The sequence below is a fragment of the Mobula hypostoma genome, chromosome 19 (assembly GCF_963921235.1).
Source record: "Mobula hypostoma chromosome 19, sMobHyp1.1, whole genome shotgun sequence".
In the NCBI taxonomy this organism is placed as follows: Eukaryota; Metazoa; Chordata; class Chondrichthyes; order Myliobatiformes; family Myliobatidae; genus Mobula; species Mobula hypostoma.
In genome coordinates, this window is record NC_086115.1 from 60,151,956 (window position 1) to 60,170,262 (window position 18,307).

Here is an 18,307-nt window from a genome sequence, read left to right on the forward strand (position 1 = left end):
CAATAACCAATTAACCTACCAGTACGTCTTTGGAGCACCTGGAAGAGACCCACATGGTATTAGGGAGAACGTAGAAACTCCCTACAGGTAACGGTGGGAATTGAACCCCCGTCACCTGTGCTGTAAAGCATTGTGTTAACCACTATGCTACAGTGCCACCCTAATGAATAGATAGTCGAAATTTCAGGCTGAGACCCTTCAGGACTGAGAAGGAAGGGGGAGATACCACAATAAAACAGTGGAGGGTAGAGGAAGGAGGCTAGCTGGAAGGTGATAGGTGAAGCTAAGTGGGTGGCAAAGGTCAAGGGCTGGAGAAGAAGGAATCTGATGAGAGTGGACCTTAGGGGTATTGCTGCCTTATCTGCTTCTACATCTTCCTGAGCATCTCTTAAACTTTCTCCCTCCCACCTTAAGCCCATGTCCTGGAGAAAAAGACTTCAACTATCTACCTAAGCATGCATTTCATAATTTTATATATTTCCATCAGGATGCCCCTCAGTCCCCGAAACTTTAGGTGAAACAGTTCAAGTTTGCCTGCTGTCTCGAAGCTTTTACACACTAATCTAGGCAACATCCTGATGAAACTCTTGTGCACCTTCTCCAAAGTTTCCACTTCCTTTCTATAGTGTGGCAATCAGAACTGCACGCAATTCTCTAAATGTAGTCTAACCAATGTTTGGTACAGCTGTTGCGTGGCTTCTCAGCTTTTAGACTCAAAGCCTAACCGATGAAAGTAAGTATGCCTTCTCTTCTTTATGAATCTCTGTCTTATGTTGTCATTTCAGGGAACAATGGACACACCCAAAGATCCCGCTGTACATTAAGCATTTAGTGTTCTGTTATTTACTATATACTTTCTTTTGCATTTGAATCTCCCACACTTGTATGGATTAACCTCCATGAACCTAATTTCTCTACCCAAGTTTCCAAATGATCTATATCCTTTGACAATCTTACATAACTCCACCAATTTTTGTGTTATCTGCAAACTTACCAATCAGATCACCTATGTTTTTAGCCAAATCATTAATATATACAACAAACAACAGAGGTCCCAGTACTAATCTTTGTGGAACACTCCTGGTCATCGGCCTCCAGTCAGAAAAACATCTCCTCACCCCTACCCTTTATGTCCTATGGCCAAGCCAATTCTGAATACAGTTCACGAAAACTCCATGAATCCCAGATGATTGATCTTCTGAGCCAGCCTAACATAGTTAATAAAGTCCATGTAGACAACATTCACTGCCCTACCTCTTCACTTCATTACTTCTTCAAAAGCTCAGATTTGTGACATTGAACCTCTCCAGCACAACCCAGTTGGCTATCCCTAATAGGTGCATGCGAATAATTATCCCACTAAAAAAAATAAAATTGCCTCTACTGTGCAGGTGGTGGTAAAAGCTGGGGAAAGTTGAATAAGTTGTAGTAAAAATTGGTGGAGCAAGATGGTTTTGTATGTCGGCCAAAGCAGCCTCCTATGTTGTGTTTAAATCTGGATGAAAGAATATTGAACATAATTTATTCAGGTTTATTTTATAATTTCCATTCTTTGTCGGCTCACAAGTGCTCCAATTAATTTTGAATTGTTCGTTAGATTTAAGCTACAATTAATGTCAAATGTTTAAAAGTGTTCCATGTGTTATCTGGTTTACCACATCTCATCTATATAAGATAGATTATTTTATGTCGCCATTGATCTCTTGATCTTAATGTTTCTTCGTGCCATGAGTGGAATCAAAAGTAGAGTTTCCATGATCCATCTTGAGGCTGCTTGCTGTTCACACCAGTATGGAAAGCCAGTAATGGCAAAGATTTGTCCCCAAACTGCCAGTGTGGATCACTAAGTCTGTTGCCAAGAGAATGGATGCATGTCCATTCAAATACTTCTACCAACTCAAGAAGCAGCTAAACGATTGGATGCAGTTAGGGCAGAAGGGCTTGACCATATTGCAGCAGAATTTCTCAAAGTGCACCAAGTTGTGCTTTTCCAGTGTGGCTGAAAAATTGTCATGCAGATTACGGGAAAATAAATCCTTATCCATCCATCTTCAGCCAGCCACCCGCAGAGCATCTCTTGAGAAAGTTTGTCAAACTGAGCAGGATTGAACCTATCCAAATGAATTGCAGGTACCATTATCCAGTAAAATTCTCAGAAAAGATTAAAAGCATAAATTTGGAATGCAAAATAATATTCCTTTTTTTCAAAAAAAGAGTTGTAGCCTCCTTGTGATTTTTAAAAATAATTTCCAGGATCAGCTCGAATGAAATATTTTAAAGCTACACTTAAGTTTTCTGTCAATATTTGTGATTCATTGTAAAATCTTGTGCATTAAATGCTATTTAACACAGGAATTACTTTGTATTAAAGCAATTAAACTTTGAACATAATCTTACTTGGTTTTTCCTTTAATTTGGAGAGTGTCATAATTCTCAGTCAACATGAATTGATAGCTTCCAGGATGATGAAAGGAACACTTTATCTGTGTGTCTGCATTTGACTGACTAGTCAGTTATTTCTGCTGATGAATATGTTCATATTTGAGCATTGCATAAGGATGCCCTGAAATATTTGTGATACTCATCTTTCTAGGCTCACAATGGAAAATGGCACTTAAATAAAGATGAAAATAAGAATAATAAATACTTTATTGATCCCAAGTGGGAAATTATTTCATTACAGCAGCAACTTTTAAAAACACACTTAGACTTAACTAATAATAAAGTACAGAATAATAATATACAAAATAATAAAACAGACTATTGTACTATGATGTATGTTCTCCTGTTGCACAGAGATGAACTGTTGTATATGCTTATTTCACTTGGTAGGAAAGATTTTCTGTAACGATCCTTTTGCCAGCAGAGCTGAATGAGTCTGGTCAAAAGGGTGCTCCACTGCTTATTTGGTAGGTCACGGAGAGAATGTGCCAGATTGTCCATCATGGATAACAGTTTGTTTAGTGGCCTGCTCTCCACCACTAACTCAGGAGTCCAGATTGTAGCCAAGGACGGATCCAGCCTTTTTGATGAGTTTATTTAGTCTTTTTGCATCACCAGCACCAATGCTGCTCACCCCACATAAAGCCACAAAGAAGACTGCACTCGCTACAACAGTAAACACGAGGAATTCTGCAGACGCTGGAAATTCAAGCAACACACATCGAAGTTGCTGGTGAACGCAACAGGCCAGGCAGCATCTCTAGGAAGAGGTACAGTCGACGTTTCGGGCCGAGACCCTTTGTCAGGACTAACTGAAGGAAAGTTCCTTCAGTTAGTCCTGACGAAGGGTCTCAGCCTGAGACGTCGACTGTACCTCTTCCTAGAGATGCTGCCTGGCCTGCTGCGTTCACCAGCAACTTTGGTGTGTGTAACTTGCTACGACAGACTGGTAAAGGATATCCTGCAGTCTGCTGCACACATTGAAGGATCTCAGCTTCCTTAGAAAATAGAGCCTGCTCATCCCTTTCTTGTAAATAGCTTTGGTGTTGGTTTTCCAGTTAAGTCTGCTGTCGGGGTGAACACCCAAGTATTTGTACTCCTCCACCACTGCAACTTTTTCTCCCAGAATGTATACAGGACTCATCGCAGTCCTCTTCCTCCAAAAGCCAGTCTCTATCTCCCTGGTTTTGGCCACATTCAGGAGCAGGTGATTCCTCCAGCACCACTCCACATACTTGTCCACCAGTTCTCAGTACGCCGATTCCTGCCCATCTCTGATACACCCAAACACTGCAGAGTCATCAGAGAACTTCTGCAAGTGACAAGACTGGGATTTGTACTGTAAGTCTGAGGTATACAGTGTGAACAGAAATGGAGTCAGAACAGTCCCTTGTGGGGCTCCAGTGTCACTCACCACCATCTCAGACAGAGAACTACTCAGCCGTACAAACTGGGGTCTATCTGTCAGGTAGTCAGTAATGCAGGAGATAATGGATCTGTCTACACCCATCCTTTGCAGCTTTTTGTTCAGAAGAAGCGGCTGGATTGCATTGAAGGCACTAGAGAAATCAAAAACGGTGATTCTCACAATGTCACCAGCATCATCCAGGTGGGAGTGAGCTCTCTGCAATGGGTAGATGACGGCATCATCCACTCCCACATGAGGTTGGTAGGCAAACTGTAGAGGGTCCAATGAAGATCTCACCTGCTGTCCACTGTAAGTCAGGGCCAGCCTCTCCAGCACCTGCATCACATGAGATGTGAGGGCAGTTGGTCTGTAATCATTAAGTTCAGATGGAGTCACCTTCTTGGGTACAGGAACCAAGCAGGAATTCTTCCATAGAACGGGTATCTTTTCCTGACTCTGACTCAGATTAGAAAGGTACTGCAAAATTCCAGACAGCTGGCTCGCACATGCCTTCAGTACCCTGGATAATGTAGATATTAGCAATTCAAAATAAAAATAGAGAATGCTGGAAACATTCATCAGATACTATGGAAAAGCTATGATAGATGGCTATGATGATGAAAGATGAAACAATATTTCAGGTTGATGACTCTGTCAGAAGTTTCTTCTGTAGCCATCCTTAACCCATTTAACAAAGACCGTGATTCTTTATACTTGTTTAAAGTTTTACCAACTTATCCTTCTTTTAAGGAATCGTATGCCAGCCGATGGTGTAGTGGCATCCACAATGGACTTCAAGGCGAGTGGTCCTGGGTTCGAATCCGGCCTGCTCCTTGCATGCTTTCCATCTGTTGGGTTAAGCATCATAAAAAACAGACAAATGCAAAAGAAACAGCAAGGCTGCCACGCTAGGCGAGAAGAGGAACAACAAATTTCTTTTGCCTCCTACTCTTAGCATCGACCTAACTATTCGGTTTTTCAGTGAACCTCCCTTTGCTTCATAAACAAAATGCTCTTTGCCCTTTCATTGTTTCAAAATGCTATCTTTTCATATTTCTTCCACTCTCATTCTCTGTCTCAGCCTCAGAAACTTTGTTGGCAAAACCTCGTTCTCATGTTTCTGGGTTTTTTTGTTGCCCATTATGGAATTATAGTGTCCAAATTTCTGATGGACAGTGCATTTCCAAGACTTTCAACCTGAAGAACTGGGGAAACTTTTTATGCTCCATTCCGGTATTTTTTCCCACTCTATCCTGTTTTACTGACAGTTCCATTTGTTCCTGGCTCCCTATATAAAATTTCAGTTCGAGATAATGTGATTCTGGAAAGCAGTGTTTGCTCATTAGTAGAAACAAGAACGTGAACTCAGTAAAGTACTTGAAATTTGCATTGGTGCATGTTTATGAACAAAATACGTCTTTTTCCTGAAAGGTGCACACTGTTTTTCTTCCCACAGATGCTCTCTGACTTGTTGAGTGTTAGCATTTATTTCAGAATTCCAGCAGCTAGTTTTAATTTTATTTTCATGTGTCAGCACTTGTGACTGATACGAGAAAATTAATTACTCTTCATTTGCATAGTAACTCATTTTGATGTAAGCAATAATTATTGGTACTGTAATATAACTGTCAATAATCCTAAATACAGTGAATTTCTTTAACCTTCAGCTTTGTCTCCATTTCAATACTGAATTAAATGATTGATAAATGTGAATGTCACTCAGTTTAACTACATATACCAAGAAATTCATGAAACATAAGAATAATTATAATTAAGTTTTTAACTTCAAATAAGTCTAAACTGCTGTTTAAATTTTCTGTTTTGAATTTTATAGCTCGCTCCTTCTCTTCCTCTGCAAGAAGACTTTGTGTATCATTGGAAAGCTATTACCCATTATTACATTGAAACGTCAGGTAGGAGGCTGTCAAATTTTATTTTTGATTAATTGTAATTAAATTAAATAGATGAGAAAGCCTGTGCATTGAACTTGTTAATAGCAAGCCTGAGACAAGTTAGTAAGTGATGAAATGTCTGACTGGAGACTCTGATGCAAAGTGTTTTTGTATGAATGGCCAGACTGACGAGTCTCAAATTTATGGAAAGGTTCGTGCTGCTTGTCATTCCAACTCCCAATTTAGATGTGTTTTGAAGTTCAGATGGGTAGTGTTGTGGAGGGTAGAAAATAGTTAATGTTTAAAGGTCCATGACCTTTCCTCAGGACTGGACTATTTACATGAAATGTGCTATTGAATCTTGCTAATCTCACCCACTGTCTGGGATCACCACTCGAAGTCTTTCATGTCTCTAGTTTCCTTTCATCCAGATACAAAGGATCTGTGTTGCCAACCCAAAGTGTCCGAGACTTAAGCAGTGTGACCCAAATAATGGCAGGGCTTCCAGTTGATTCTTGAATACTTTTAAGTATGAATAATACTGAGTAATTGCTAAAAGAATTAAAATATCTAAAACAATTAAAACATTAAATTAAGCAGAATCAGTTGTAAAAGGTGAAGTGCCTTTCCCTTAGAGTGGAGAGACTTCCCTACCAAAGGAAGTGTAAGACGCACTTTCCCTCTGCAAGCTGCAGGTCATCCTTGGGCAAGGGTTAGGGTTAGCACTTGCTTAGCACCCCCCTCCCCGGAATCAGGGTCACGTGAAGCCATAGGAGCAAGTGGTCGATCGTTGTATGAGTATTTGGTACATATCACAAGTCCTGGTTTTGTGACCACTTTCACTAGGCAGACTATCTCTGAAGAGTATTGATAATGGCTGTGGTCACCCATTTGGTTAAGACACTGCCCAGAAGAAGGCAATGGCGATCCACTTCTGGAGAAAAATTTGCCAAGAACAATCATGGTCATGAGGCCAAGATCACCCATGTCGTATGATACAGCTCATAACGAATGAACACCTTTCCCTTTGTCATATAGTTTTTCCCTATAATACTTGGTGGATCAGGGATCTTGTACCAGGTCTGATGTGTCAGCTACAATGTTTTCTGTCATTCAATCAGTTTGTGATTTCTCCATTTGACAACACATATAGTAGTTTTAGACCTGTGATTTGGCAAGGTAATCTTGTCTATAAACTCTGTTTATCTCTCTTGATGGACACTGTCAGATGTAATCTTTTTTTTGCCTCTTGTGTTGTTTCTCTTTGATATTAACTACTTGATAGACTTTGTGTCCCCTTTCTCAAGCTTCACTCATGACTAGCATTTCCATGATTTTACCAAAATAAGCTTGGTATTCAAATATGATGCTGGTTTTATCATGTTAGAATCCTTTAGCATTAAATAATTGACAGCCTGCTGTTTGTAGTATTTGTTTTTTAAATGTGGTTTGATCTTTATTTACTGATATCCTTCTAACCCCATTGACTAAGCTTTGGCTTTGTGCAAACATGCATTGCCTAACATTTGAACGTAGTTTGTTGAAGTTTGTCTCTGGTTAAAGAACTATGGTGCAATCACTGGTTGGGTAAGATGTTCTCGGGGGTGGTCCTGTTGGTGGGTCCTCAGGTTCCACATATTCTAGTGTACTGTGGAAATGAGTAAGTGGTGGCTGTGGTTAGCATCAACAATGGGCAAAGTGTTTGTGTGACTCCTTCTGCTATCTGAAGAAGTAATCACTGAATCACAGTGTGGTTTCCACCCATCAAGAGGTACCACAGACATGATCTTCACCGTACACCAATAACAGGAAATATAAACAAAGGCAACCCTTGTACCTGGTTTTCATAGATTTGATAAAGGCATTAGATATAGTGGACTGCAGCTGTCATGACAAGTACTTGCGAATACTGAGGCTATTACATGATGGCATGTCAGCCACAGTACTCAACAATAGTGGTTAAAGAACAGATATCTTGAACATTGTATGACACAAGAATAGGACGGGATTGCTGGGGTTTTGAATCTACTCTGAATAAAATAAATCACTGCTTAATCAGTACTATTTAACTCCTTAAGGCCATAAGACAAGAGAAGAAATAGGCCACTCGGCCCATCAAGTCTGTTCCACCATTCCATCATGGCTGATTTATTATTCCATTCTCCTGCCTTTTCCCTGTAACCTATGATGCCCTGACCAGCTAAGAACCTTTCAACCTCTCCTTTAAATATACTCTATGACTTGGCCTCCACAGCTGTCCATGGCAATGAATTCCACAGATTCTTTCCAGTTGGATATAATGTTAATATAAGTATAAACATTGACAAGATTGATATCAAAGGTAGATACCAAACTTTGAATAGTTCTGCTATTTCATTGGTCTGTTGAAATGCAGTAATATTGATAATAAATTATGATTTTTAATGTGTTTTCTCAACAGATGATAAAGCTCCTGTAACAGATACAAACATCCCATCACATCTGGATCAGATGCTTGATATTTTAGTTCAGGAAGAACATGAAAGGGAATCTGGGGAGACGGGGCCTTGTATGGAGTACTTACTCCATCACAAGATTTTGGAAACGCTGTACACATTAGGAAAAGCTGATGTATGTTTCATGCTGCATTCTTTCTTTTAGCCAGTTGTAGGACATTAAAATTTTTGTAAGGTTTTCAATGTAATAAATATTGATAGTAGATATAGCTTTTGAACAGTCATTGCAGGATTGCAATGGTCTGCTTTGTTTTTCTCTCTTTTCAGTTTACTCAGGATAGAAATGTATCATCTAGAGCAACACAAACAAAATGTTGGAGGAACACAGCAGGTCAGCATCTATTGAAATTTACAAACGGTTGACATTTCAGCCCAAAGCCCTTAACTAACTTACAATATTGCCTGTTATACTGCTGACATTTTGGGCAGCAATGAAGGTCATCTATAACTGTCTGTCCTTGGCCATATTCTCTATTGTGCCCCAGGTGTGGTTCAGTCGCACACAGGTATAGAAGGATTCTTCATTGCTGTTCCCATAACAATTTTTCTTTTTGACCGGTCAGGATTGTTGGCCCTGAGCCAGACCCCTAAAGCTGCAGGACCACTGAGCCACTCTTAGTCTGGCCTCTACCCTTTGACCTGTTCGGCATGGGTGACCCTACCAAGAGTAAAGGCACAAATTCCTGGCTCCAGCCAACATAGCTCTCTGGGTCATTAAGGGATGTGTGCCTCCAAAAACTACGACATGGTTGTAGTCCTCTTGGAGGAATACCCTTAACGTCAATTGTTTATTCATTTCCATGGATGCTGCCTGACCTGCTGAGTTCCTCCAGTATTTTGTGTGTATGGCTTTGGATTTCCTGCATCTGCAGAATCTCTTGTGTTTATAATGTATTATCTAGTCTTTTCCTTTTAAGCACTGAATTTAAGTTGACCTTTAAACAAGTCTGCATTTAGTCTCCAAGTTAATACTGAAAACTGAATGGACAAGCACACTCGGAATCTTATAGAATCAAACTGATAATATGGGTTTTAAAGCACTTTTGAATTTAAAAACACTTGGCTAAAACCATTAGGAATAAATATTTGGTTAGTAATTGATCTGTTTTATAGACCTAATGTAATGGGTTCCAAGGCATAATTTGAAGAGGGCAAGTTGTCTATTGGTGAATCTCAGACAGTATCTTTGAGTTCAAGTTCAATTTATTTTCATTCTACTGTACACATGTATACAGCCAAACTTTCCTTTGGACCAGGTGCACAAAACACTGTACATATAAACCCACGCACGTAACACATAATTTATCTGTGGTAATATTACTTTAACAAATAATAAGATGTGTGTACAGTACAAGTTAAAAAGTAAACCGTGTAATGCTACTAACACTTCATACATGAGATTCATACATGGTGACAGGGAACAGGGAGTTCAGTAGTCTTCAGAGCAAGAGGCTGTTTCCCATCCTAACAGTTCTTGGCTTAATGCAGTGGTACCTCCTTCCTGATAGTAGGGTGTCAAAGAGATTGCAGAACAGATGTGAGGGATCAATGCTAAGGGTCCTGCGTACGCAGTGCTCGGATAAAAATCTCCATTGGGTGGAAGAGAGATACCATGACCAGACAGTGATACAGCTGGTCAGGATGCTCTCGATGGTGCTCCTGTAAAAGTTGGTTAAAATAGTGTGGGGGGAACCTCACTCACCTCAATATCCTCAGGAAGTGGAGACGCTACTGTACTTTCTTGACCAAAGAGGTGGTGGTGTGAGACCAGGTGAGATTGTACATTATGTACACTCCCAGAAACTCGGTGTTTTTAACTATCTCCACAGAGGAGTTCTGTATGTGCAATAATTAGTGGTCAGCCTGCACCTTCCTAAAGTCCACATTCATCTCTTTGGTCTTGTCCACATTGAGACTCAAGTCATGCTCACACCATTCTACCGGCCACTCTCCCTCCTATCTGTATGCCAAGACATTAGTCTTGTGACGAATCTCATGGCCACTTGGGAAAATTTGTTACACAAATTGCCAACATTATTGAAAATAGAATTCAGGATAAAAATATTGAAGTTGATACAAAGCCTTAAAATTATTTGCAGACTTTAAAATTAAAGCAAATCATAATTATTTCATTACTGAAGTATTGGCAAGAAAGCACTGTGCCCATTCCGGTTAACTATAGGTGCATTTTACTAAAATTTTGTTTTTTTAATGATTTGGTTGAATTATATTTTCCCGATGTGCTTATTATTTTTCTTTGTATGTTTGTTAGTGCCCACCTGGAATGAAACAGCAGGTCTTGATTTTCTATACAAAATTACTAGGAAGGATCAAGCAACCCCTGCTACCACACATAAATGTTCACAAGCCTGTCCAGGTATGATTTGTTTACTGCCATGTAAAGCTGACAGGTGACAATTTCTGTATCACACCAAATATCTTGCATGGTTGTAGAAATTCTGTCATGTAATTTTGGCATGCTTGTCTAACTTGAATGCAGAATACTATAAAAGAAAAAAAAACTCTATAAGGTAGCTGGCAGAAGTACTTTTCCATATTGCCTGTGGGCTTACAAAGAATCACCTCCAGCTAGCTGTGAGCTTGTTATTTAATTGTTTTATCCAGTGAAGAGCTAAGTTCTACAAATCACCTGAGTCCCAAGTGGACTATTCTGTGAAGAGCTAATCCTCATTACTTGTTTACTGGTTGGGGTTGGGCGGTTTCCAGCGTTAGGCAAAAATTGAGCTTCCTGCTTCAGTCCATTTCTTATACTGGGGATGTTAACAGATATAGTGTCACAGAGCACTACAGCATAGAAACGGGCCTTTTGGCCCATTAAGTCCATGCCAAACTATTACTCTGTTGGTCCCATCAATTTGCACCTGGACAAAAGCTCTCCATACCCCTCCCATCCAAGTACTTCTCTAAACTTCTCTAAACATTGAAATTGAACCTGCATCCACCAATTCCGTTGGCAGCTCATTCCACACTCTCACCAGCTTTTGAGTTAAGAACTTCCCCCTCATGTTCCCCTTAAAAATTTCACTTTTCACCCTTAACTCATGATTTCTAGTTGTAGTCTCACCCAGCCTCTGGAAAAGCATGCTTGCACGTACCCTATCTGTATCCCTCATAATTCTATGTACCTTTATCAAATCTTCCCTCACTCCAGGAGAGATTTGATAGAGGTACATAAAATTCTGTCTCTGCTCCAGGGGAAAAAGGTCCTAACCTATTCAATGTTTCCCTATAATTCAGTATGTAAGTTCAATACTGACACAATGCAAAGATGTGTTTTGCAGTTAAAGGTTCCCATGAAAAATCTTCATGTTTACATGAGTACTAAAAAAAAATGTTCGAAAAAGATGCTTTCAAGAAGGAGCTAGATAGGTATTGAAAGCATTTGTCAGTTGAAGAACTCAGTTAAACCTGGTGGTGTCTCACAAAGGAGGCATCTATTGTTAAGGACCTTCAACATCTGGGACATGCCCTCTTCTCATTACTACCATTGAAGAGGAGATGCAGGAGCTTGAAGACTCAACAATTTCACTTAACTTCTTCCCCTTCACCATTGGATTTCTGAATGGTCCATGAACACTATCTTATTTTTCCTTTGCTTTGCATTGTTTATTTAATTTGGTAATTTACAGATTTTTATGTTTTTACACTACTGCCACAAAACAACATATTCTACAGTGGTAATAAATCGGATTCTGGTATTGGCTTCATATTTGCACAAGAAAAATGGCTCCTCTTCAGTGTACCCATGGATCCTGGCACAAATAGGATGAAATATCAGCATAACTTAAGTCTGGGAAAAAGAGAGATGAAGTCTGCTTTCCTGTCATTATATAGAATAACATCAAATAAGAAGACTGATGAACATTTTTAAATTCGATAAGATGTGTTAATTTTCATTGGTGTACTGAACTGGTTAACTAAGAATGTTTCAGGGATTAAACTAGGTAGATATCAAAGTCAAAGTAAAATTTATTATCAAAGAATGTATGTTACCATACACACCTTAAGGTTAATTTCTTGCGGGCATTTACAGAAAAATAAAGAAATACAATAGAATTTATGAAGAACTATAAATAAAGACCAACAGACAGCCAATGTACAAAATAAAACAAATTATGCAAATAAGGAAAAAAAACATTGGTAATAGTGAGAAGAGGGCATGATCTGGATGGTGGGGGTCCTTGAGTACATAGAACAGTGCAGCACAGGAACAACCCCTTGCCCCATAATGTACCGAACCAATTAAATTGGTAATCAAATGGCTAACTAAACTAATCTTTTCTGCCTACACAATGTCTATATTCTTGCATTTTCTTCACAATCATGTGTCTGTCTAAACGCCCCTTTAGAGTGTCTAATATTTCTACCTCTGCCACCTCCACAGGCAGTGCATTCCATGCACCCACCACTCTATGTATATAAAATAAAATCTTGCTCATCACTTCTCCACTGAAATTACCCCCTTTCTCCTTAAATGTATGACCTCTGTACTAGACATTTCAACCCTCAGGAAAATAGATATTGGATGACTACACTATCTATAATCTTATAAACCTGTGAAAGATCTCCCCTCAGTCTCCACCACTCCAGAGAAAACAACCCAAGTCTGTCCAAGCTTCCATTGTAGTACATGCCCTTTAATCCAGGCAGCATCCTGGTATTCTCTCCAAAGTTTCAACGTTCTTCCTATAATGAGGCAACCAGAACTGTGTGCTGTACTCCAGATGTGGAGTATCTGAGGGTGGGAGCTGCTTTGCTGCGGCAACGCTCCATGTACATAGGCTCATTGTGGGGCAGGCTTTGCCTGTGATTGACTGGGCTGGAGTCACCACTTTCCATTCCCGGATATTGGCATTTCCTCCACTGTATATCTATCAAAGTTTGTCAAAATTTTTGGTGCCATGCCAAATCTGCACAAACTATTTAGAAAGTCTTCCAAGATATATACAGATGTCCATGCTATTTCAGGCACCATACTATGTTAGGTATTTTTAGGGAGGTGGGGGTCAAGTGGTTGTACGTACTAAAAAAAAGTTTCCACTTTTCTGCTATGTCTTTTTTTTTCAGAAATTAATTAGACTTTGCGGTGAAGTTCTTGCTGCCCCGACAGAAAATGAGGAAATACAATTCCTCTGTATTGTTTGTGCAAAATTAAAACAAGACCCATACTTGGTTAACTTCTTTCTTGAGGTATGTATTTTCCACTGTCCTGCATTGTATATTTTTAAAATGTGTAATGTTGTTGCTTTAGTTAACTACTTAAAATTTTCTATATTATAATGTTGTACCATGTATTCAGAACTTGTGTAGTTTTTCCATATAACAACTTTGGAATCAATAGATCTAGTAATTTGCTCAGCAACATAAAATAATATGCTGAAGATCTATAATATCCCAATCCTAATCACTGAAATTCAGGAATATTCCTTTTAAAGGGAAGAATATCTGCTATTCCTTCTGCATTAACCTCTATGCTACTCTACAAAAAAGCTATTGTTTAACATTCTGTAAAATTGCTGAGCAAGACAGTTGTAATCTGTTAGGCAAACATGCCCTCAATGTTAATTTTGTTTAGGCTTGTTAAGTTAGAATCAATTACATATGGATTTTAAGAAGTTTTTTTTATTTTTAAAAATGAGAATCGGCAAATTGGCGGTGTGACTTCATTATGAAAAAAACTTGGCAACATTCCAGCTATTCTTATCAACCGAACAATGGTTATCTCTGTTTCTTACTGCTTTTTGCAGTTGAATCATTACTCTTCTAACTCTAAGCTTCTTATTACTGGGTAATATGACAGCTGTACTGTGAAGTGCTTTTGTTCCAGTTTGCTAATGGACTCTTCACATTTGTTTGACCCTATTGCTTGCTGTTGAATCTGATGAGCAATAGTTACCTTTCACATATTCATCCCCTTACAACTTCATAAACATCAGCATTTTCAACAAGGAGTTTCTGATATTGGGAAATAACAATTAGCGCAATGCTAGTACAACTCAGAGCTACAGAGTTTGAAGTTCATTTCCAGCATCCTCTGTAAAAAGTTGGTACATCCTTCCCATGAGCATGTGGATTTCCTCCAGGTGCTCCGGCTTCCCCTCCGTAGTCCAAAGACGTACCATTTAGTAGGTTAACTAGTCATTCTAAATCGTCCTGTGAATAGGATGGGTTGCTGGGCGGAGCGGATCATTGGCTAGAAGGACCTGTACTGTGCTGTATCTCAAAATAAATAAAATAAAGTAAAAAATAAAGCTCAGTTGAACAGTGCATTCTATTCAGATATTCCAAAACAGTGATTCACTGTTTCACAATATCATGGCCCAAAATTTACACCGATACGACATGATAGTGTCATTACTCCGGTCCAATTCTGCAATTAGTCTTAATAACTTGCACCACTGTGGATTAACAAAATCATCTATAAACACTAATAACTCCAGTAGGAATTTAGGAGAAATCATATTTATCCAATGACTGATCAATTATGAAGTTTGTGAGTAGTTGATGTTTGAACCTTAGCAAAGCAAATTTTTAACATCAGTAAAATTCTCAATACTGAAGTGGTTGGAGCAGACATGTAATTCTATAAGAGTGCAGACTGGATAAAGGACAAATAGTTGAAAAAGGCTGTTTGCTGCAGTTCTATCAAAATGAATAGCTTGTTTCTGTGCTATAAACACTTTGTAATATCAGTACATAATTGCTACAGAAGACAAGCAATCCCTTTTCAAATCAGCTTATCTCTAATTCTTTCCAAATCTGCCTCTTTCACTGTGATCTGTCAGTATTTTTTGGGAGGTGTACTGTTGTGCTGCAAGAATATATGGTCATCATAATAGTGCAACTGTTGTTTTATTAACAAATTAGTGCCTTAAGTTCTTTTCTAGGTTTCCTGAGTTCTCCCTTAAAGTTATAGTTATAAGACGAAATCTTTTCTTCTTTCAGAATAAATCTCCAAGAGATGCAGGAACTACAAACCCACGGCAAACAACGGGAGATGTTGCAAACAAAGCAGTCACAAACAGAGGTGTATCATCAGACACTGAACAGGCCCAATCTCTGGAGGCTGAGATAAGTACAGGACTTTGCAGTGCCACCTGTGGAGCTGTAACCAGCCCCCTGGACAGCAGTGATAGATCATCTCAGCAGAGTACTGATCTGTCTGCATCATTAAATGAGATGGTCCTCTCTCCACACATAGTTGCTGCAACTGATCACTGTCAAAATCAGGATTATAACTTGGTGAACTCATTGATAAATCTGAGTAAAAGCCCGGTAGGTATTCTTTTAAACACTTTATGAACCGATTTCATTTACAACTACAATTGTGTAATTCTTCTGATGTGATCAGGATTAGGTTTTAATGGTGTCCAAGGTGAAAGAAATAGCTAAACAGTGATACCACTGCACCTATGTAAATATGTAAAGATGAAAATATCATTTAATATAGATGGAGAAGTAACAGTGGGAACATTTGAATCTTTGGATTTGCTTCTAGAAAACCTGTATTTCATTGCATGTACATACAACCCACAGGAAAAAGAATCTCAGGGTTGTATGTGAAGACATGTATGTAATCTGATAATAAATTTTTCTTTGAACTTTGAATTTGCAAGGGCAATCAGTACCCACAGAACTTAGAGAAAAGCTGCCTACATCCACATATATTATCAATGCTTAAAAAAACATGCTATTTAATCGCATTGAATTTTTGTGCCCTTAAAAACATGCAACAAATGTATAATAAAATGTCAGAAGATGTTAAAAGAAGGTTGATACAAGAGTAACGGTGCTCCCGATGTGGCCTCCTGTACATTGGTGAGAACCAGTGTAAACTGAGGGTTTGCTTTGTTGCGCACCCCCGCTCCATTGGCAAAAAGTGGAATTTCCTGGTGACCAACCATTCTAATTCCTGCCTCCAATTCTGTTCCAATATGTTGGTCCATGGCCAGAATGAGGTTAGAGAAGCAACACCTCATATTCGGTCCAGGTTGCCACCAACCTGATGACATGAACATCAATTTTTGTCCCAACTTCCGGTAATTTTTTCCTGCTCACCCTTTCCTCTTCTTAAATTTTGCACTATAACCTTTTGCCCCTTCTCACCTGCCTATCACCTCCCCCTAATGCCCCTCCTCCTTACCTTTCTCCCATGGTCCAAGTTAAAAAAGAGAAAAGTTAGGGTAGAGTGTAGAAAAGTCAAGTGCATAAGAGACAAAGATTACTAGATTTTAAAGGCACAATGAGTGTAAGGGTACTTTATCTGAATGCCCATAGTATTCATAACAACGTCAGTGAAGTTGTAGCACAAATCAATGTAAAGGGGTATGATTTAGTGGCCATTACAGAAATGTAGTTGCAAGATGGAGAAGATTGTGAATTAAATATCTAAGGATATCAGGTAAGGCAGGAAGGTAAGGGAGGTGGGATAGCGCCCTCAATTAAGGATGAGATCAGGGTGATAGTAAGAGATGATATAAGCAGAACGTTGAATCCATCTGTGTAGAGATAAGGAATAGTAATGGGGAAAAAAATCACTGGCGGGAGTTGTCTGTAGGCTATCGAATAATAACATTAGAGTGGCACAGGCAATTAACCGAGAAATATCTGAGGTGTGTAAGAATGAAACAGCAGTTATCATGGGGGACTTTAACTTGCACATAGATTGGGTGAATCAAGTTGGTCGAGGCAGTCTCGAGGAGGACTTCATAGAATGCAGCCGTGATAGCTTTCGTGAGCAGCATGTTACTAAATCTACAAGGGATCATGCTGTCTTAGTTCTGGTCCTGTGCAATGAGACAGGTAAAATTAGGGATCCTCTTGGAAAGAGTGATCACAGTATTACTGAGTCTGTCATACAAATGGAGGGTGCAATAGTGCAATCTAAAACTAGTGTATTATGTTTAGACAAGGGTGACTGTATCAGGATGAGGGAGGATTCGGCTAGTGTAGACTGGGAACACAGGCTATATGGTGGGACGGTTGAGGAACAGTGGAAGACTTTCGAAGAGATTTTTCACGGTGCTCAACAAAAGTATATTCCAGTTAAAAGCAAGGACAATAATGGTGGAGAGAGTCAGCTGTGGATAACTTAAGAAAATAAAGGAAGGCATCAAACTAAAAGTTTGTGCGTACAAAGTCGCCAAGAGCAGTGGGAAACTGGAAGATTGGGAAACCTTTAAAAAGCAACAAAGAACCACTAAGCGAGCAATGAAAGAAGAGAAGATAGATTATGAAAATAAACTGGCAGAAAATATAAAAACAGATAGTAAAAGTTTTTATAATTGAATGGTGGAGCAAGCTCAACGGGCCAATGACCTACTCCTGCTCCTATTTCTTATGCTCCACTCTTCCCATTTTGATTCCTTCTCTTCCTGCCCTTTGCCTTTTGCCCCTATCACCTCCCAGCTGCTTACTTCATTTCCCCCTCCCCAGCACACCTGGCTTCACCTATCACCTTCTAGCTTGTCCTCCTTCCACACCCTCCACCTTCTTATTCTGGCATCTTCCTCCCTCCTTTCCAGTCCTGATGAAGAGTCTTGGCCCAGAATGTCGACTGTTTATTCAGTTCCATAGATGCTGCCTCACCTGCTGAGTTCCTCCAGCATTTGTTCTGGATTTCCAGCATCTGCAGAATCTCCTAGGTTTATGATACAAGAGTAGATTTATTGTAGTAATACACTTCATTATTGATAGTCAGTTCAAGAAAACTCTGGAATTCATCACTTAATTATAATGTGAACTACATAGAGCAACACAACACCCAAGCACTTCTTTCTTATTTGCATTTCAGGATGGCCGAATTGTTGTTAAAGCTTCTGAGGGTCTAATGCTACTGGTTAGTTTGCCAGAGCCAGCAGCTGCAAAGTGCCTGACTGAGAATACTTCGCTATGCCAATTGCTAACAGAAAGACTGGGCAAGCTTTATAGAGCATTGCCACAGTCAATAGATCCCATGGATATTGAATCTTTGGAGTCTGTTAACTGGGGGTAAGTAGAACAGAGTAACTCCGATGTATCTTACGTTGTGAAGAAACTGTGCAGATAGT

At 39.3% G+C, this 18,307-nt stretch overlaps 1 protein-coding gene across 1 annotated transcript in view; it reads left to right on the forward strand.

Annotated features, from left to right (window-relative positions):
* The window catches only part of fhip2a (FHF complex subunit HOOK interacting protein 2), an 87,145-nt gene that overhangs the window by 23,130 nt on the left and 45,708 nt on the right, over window positions 1-18,307 (forward strand). The window contains exons 2-7 of the mRNA XM_063072021.1: window positions 5,685-5,763; window positions 8,183-8,352; window positions 10,510-10,614; window positions 13,326-13,448; window positions 15,204-15,533; window positions 18,052-18,248. Of these exons, the coding sequence (XP_062928091.1) occupies window positions 5,685-5,763; window positions 8,183-8,352; window positions 10,510-10,614; window positions 13,326-13,448; window positions 15,204-15,533; window positions 18,052-18,248 (1,004 nt within the window). The remainder of the gene's footprint in view (window positions 1-5,684; window positions 5,764-8,182; window positions 8,353-10,509; window positions 10,615-13,325; window positions 13,449-15,203; window positions 15,534-18,051; window positions 18,249-18,307) is intronic.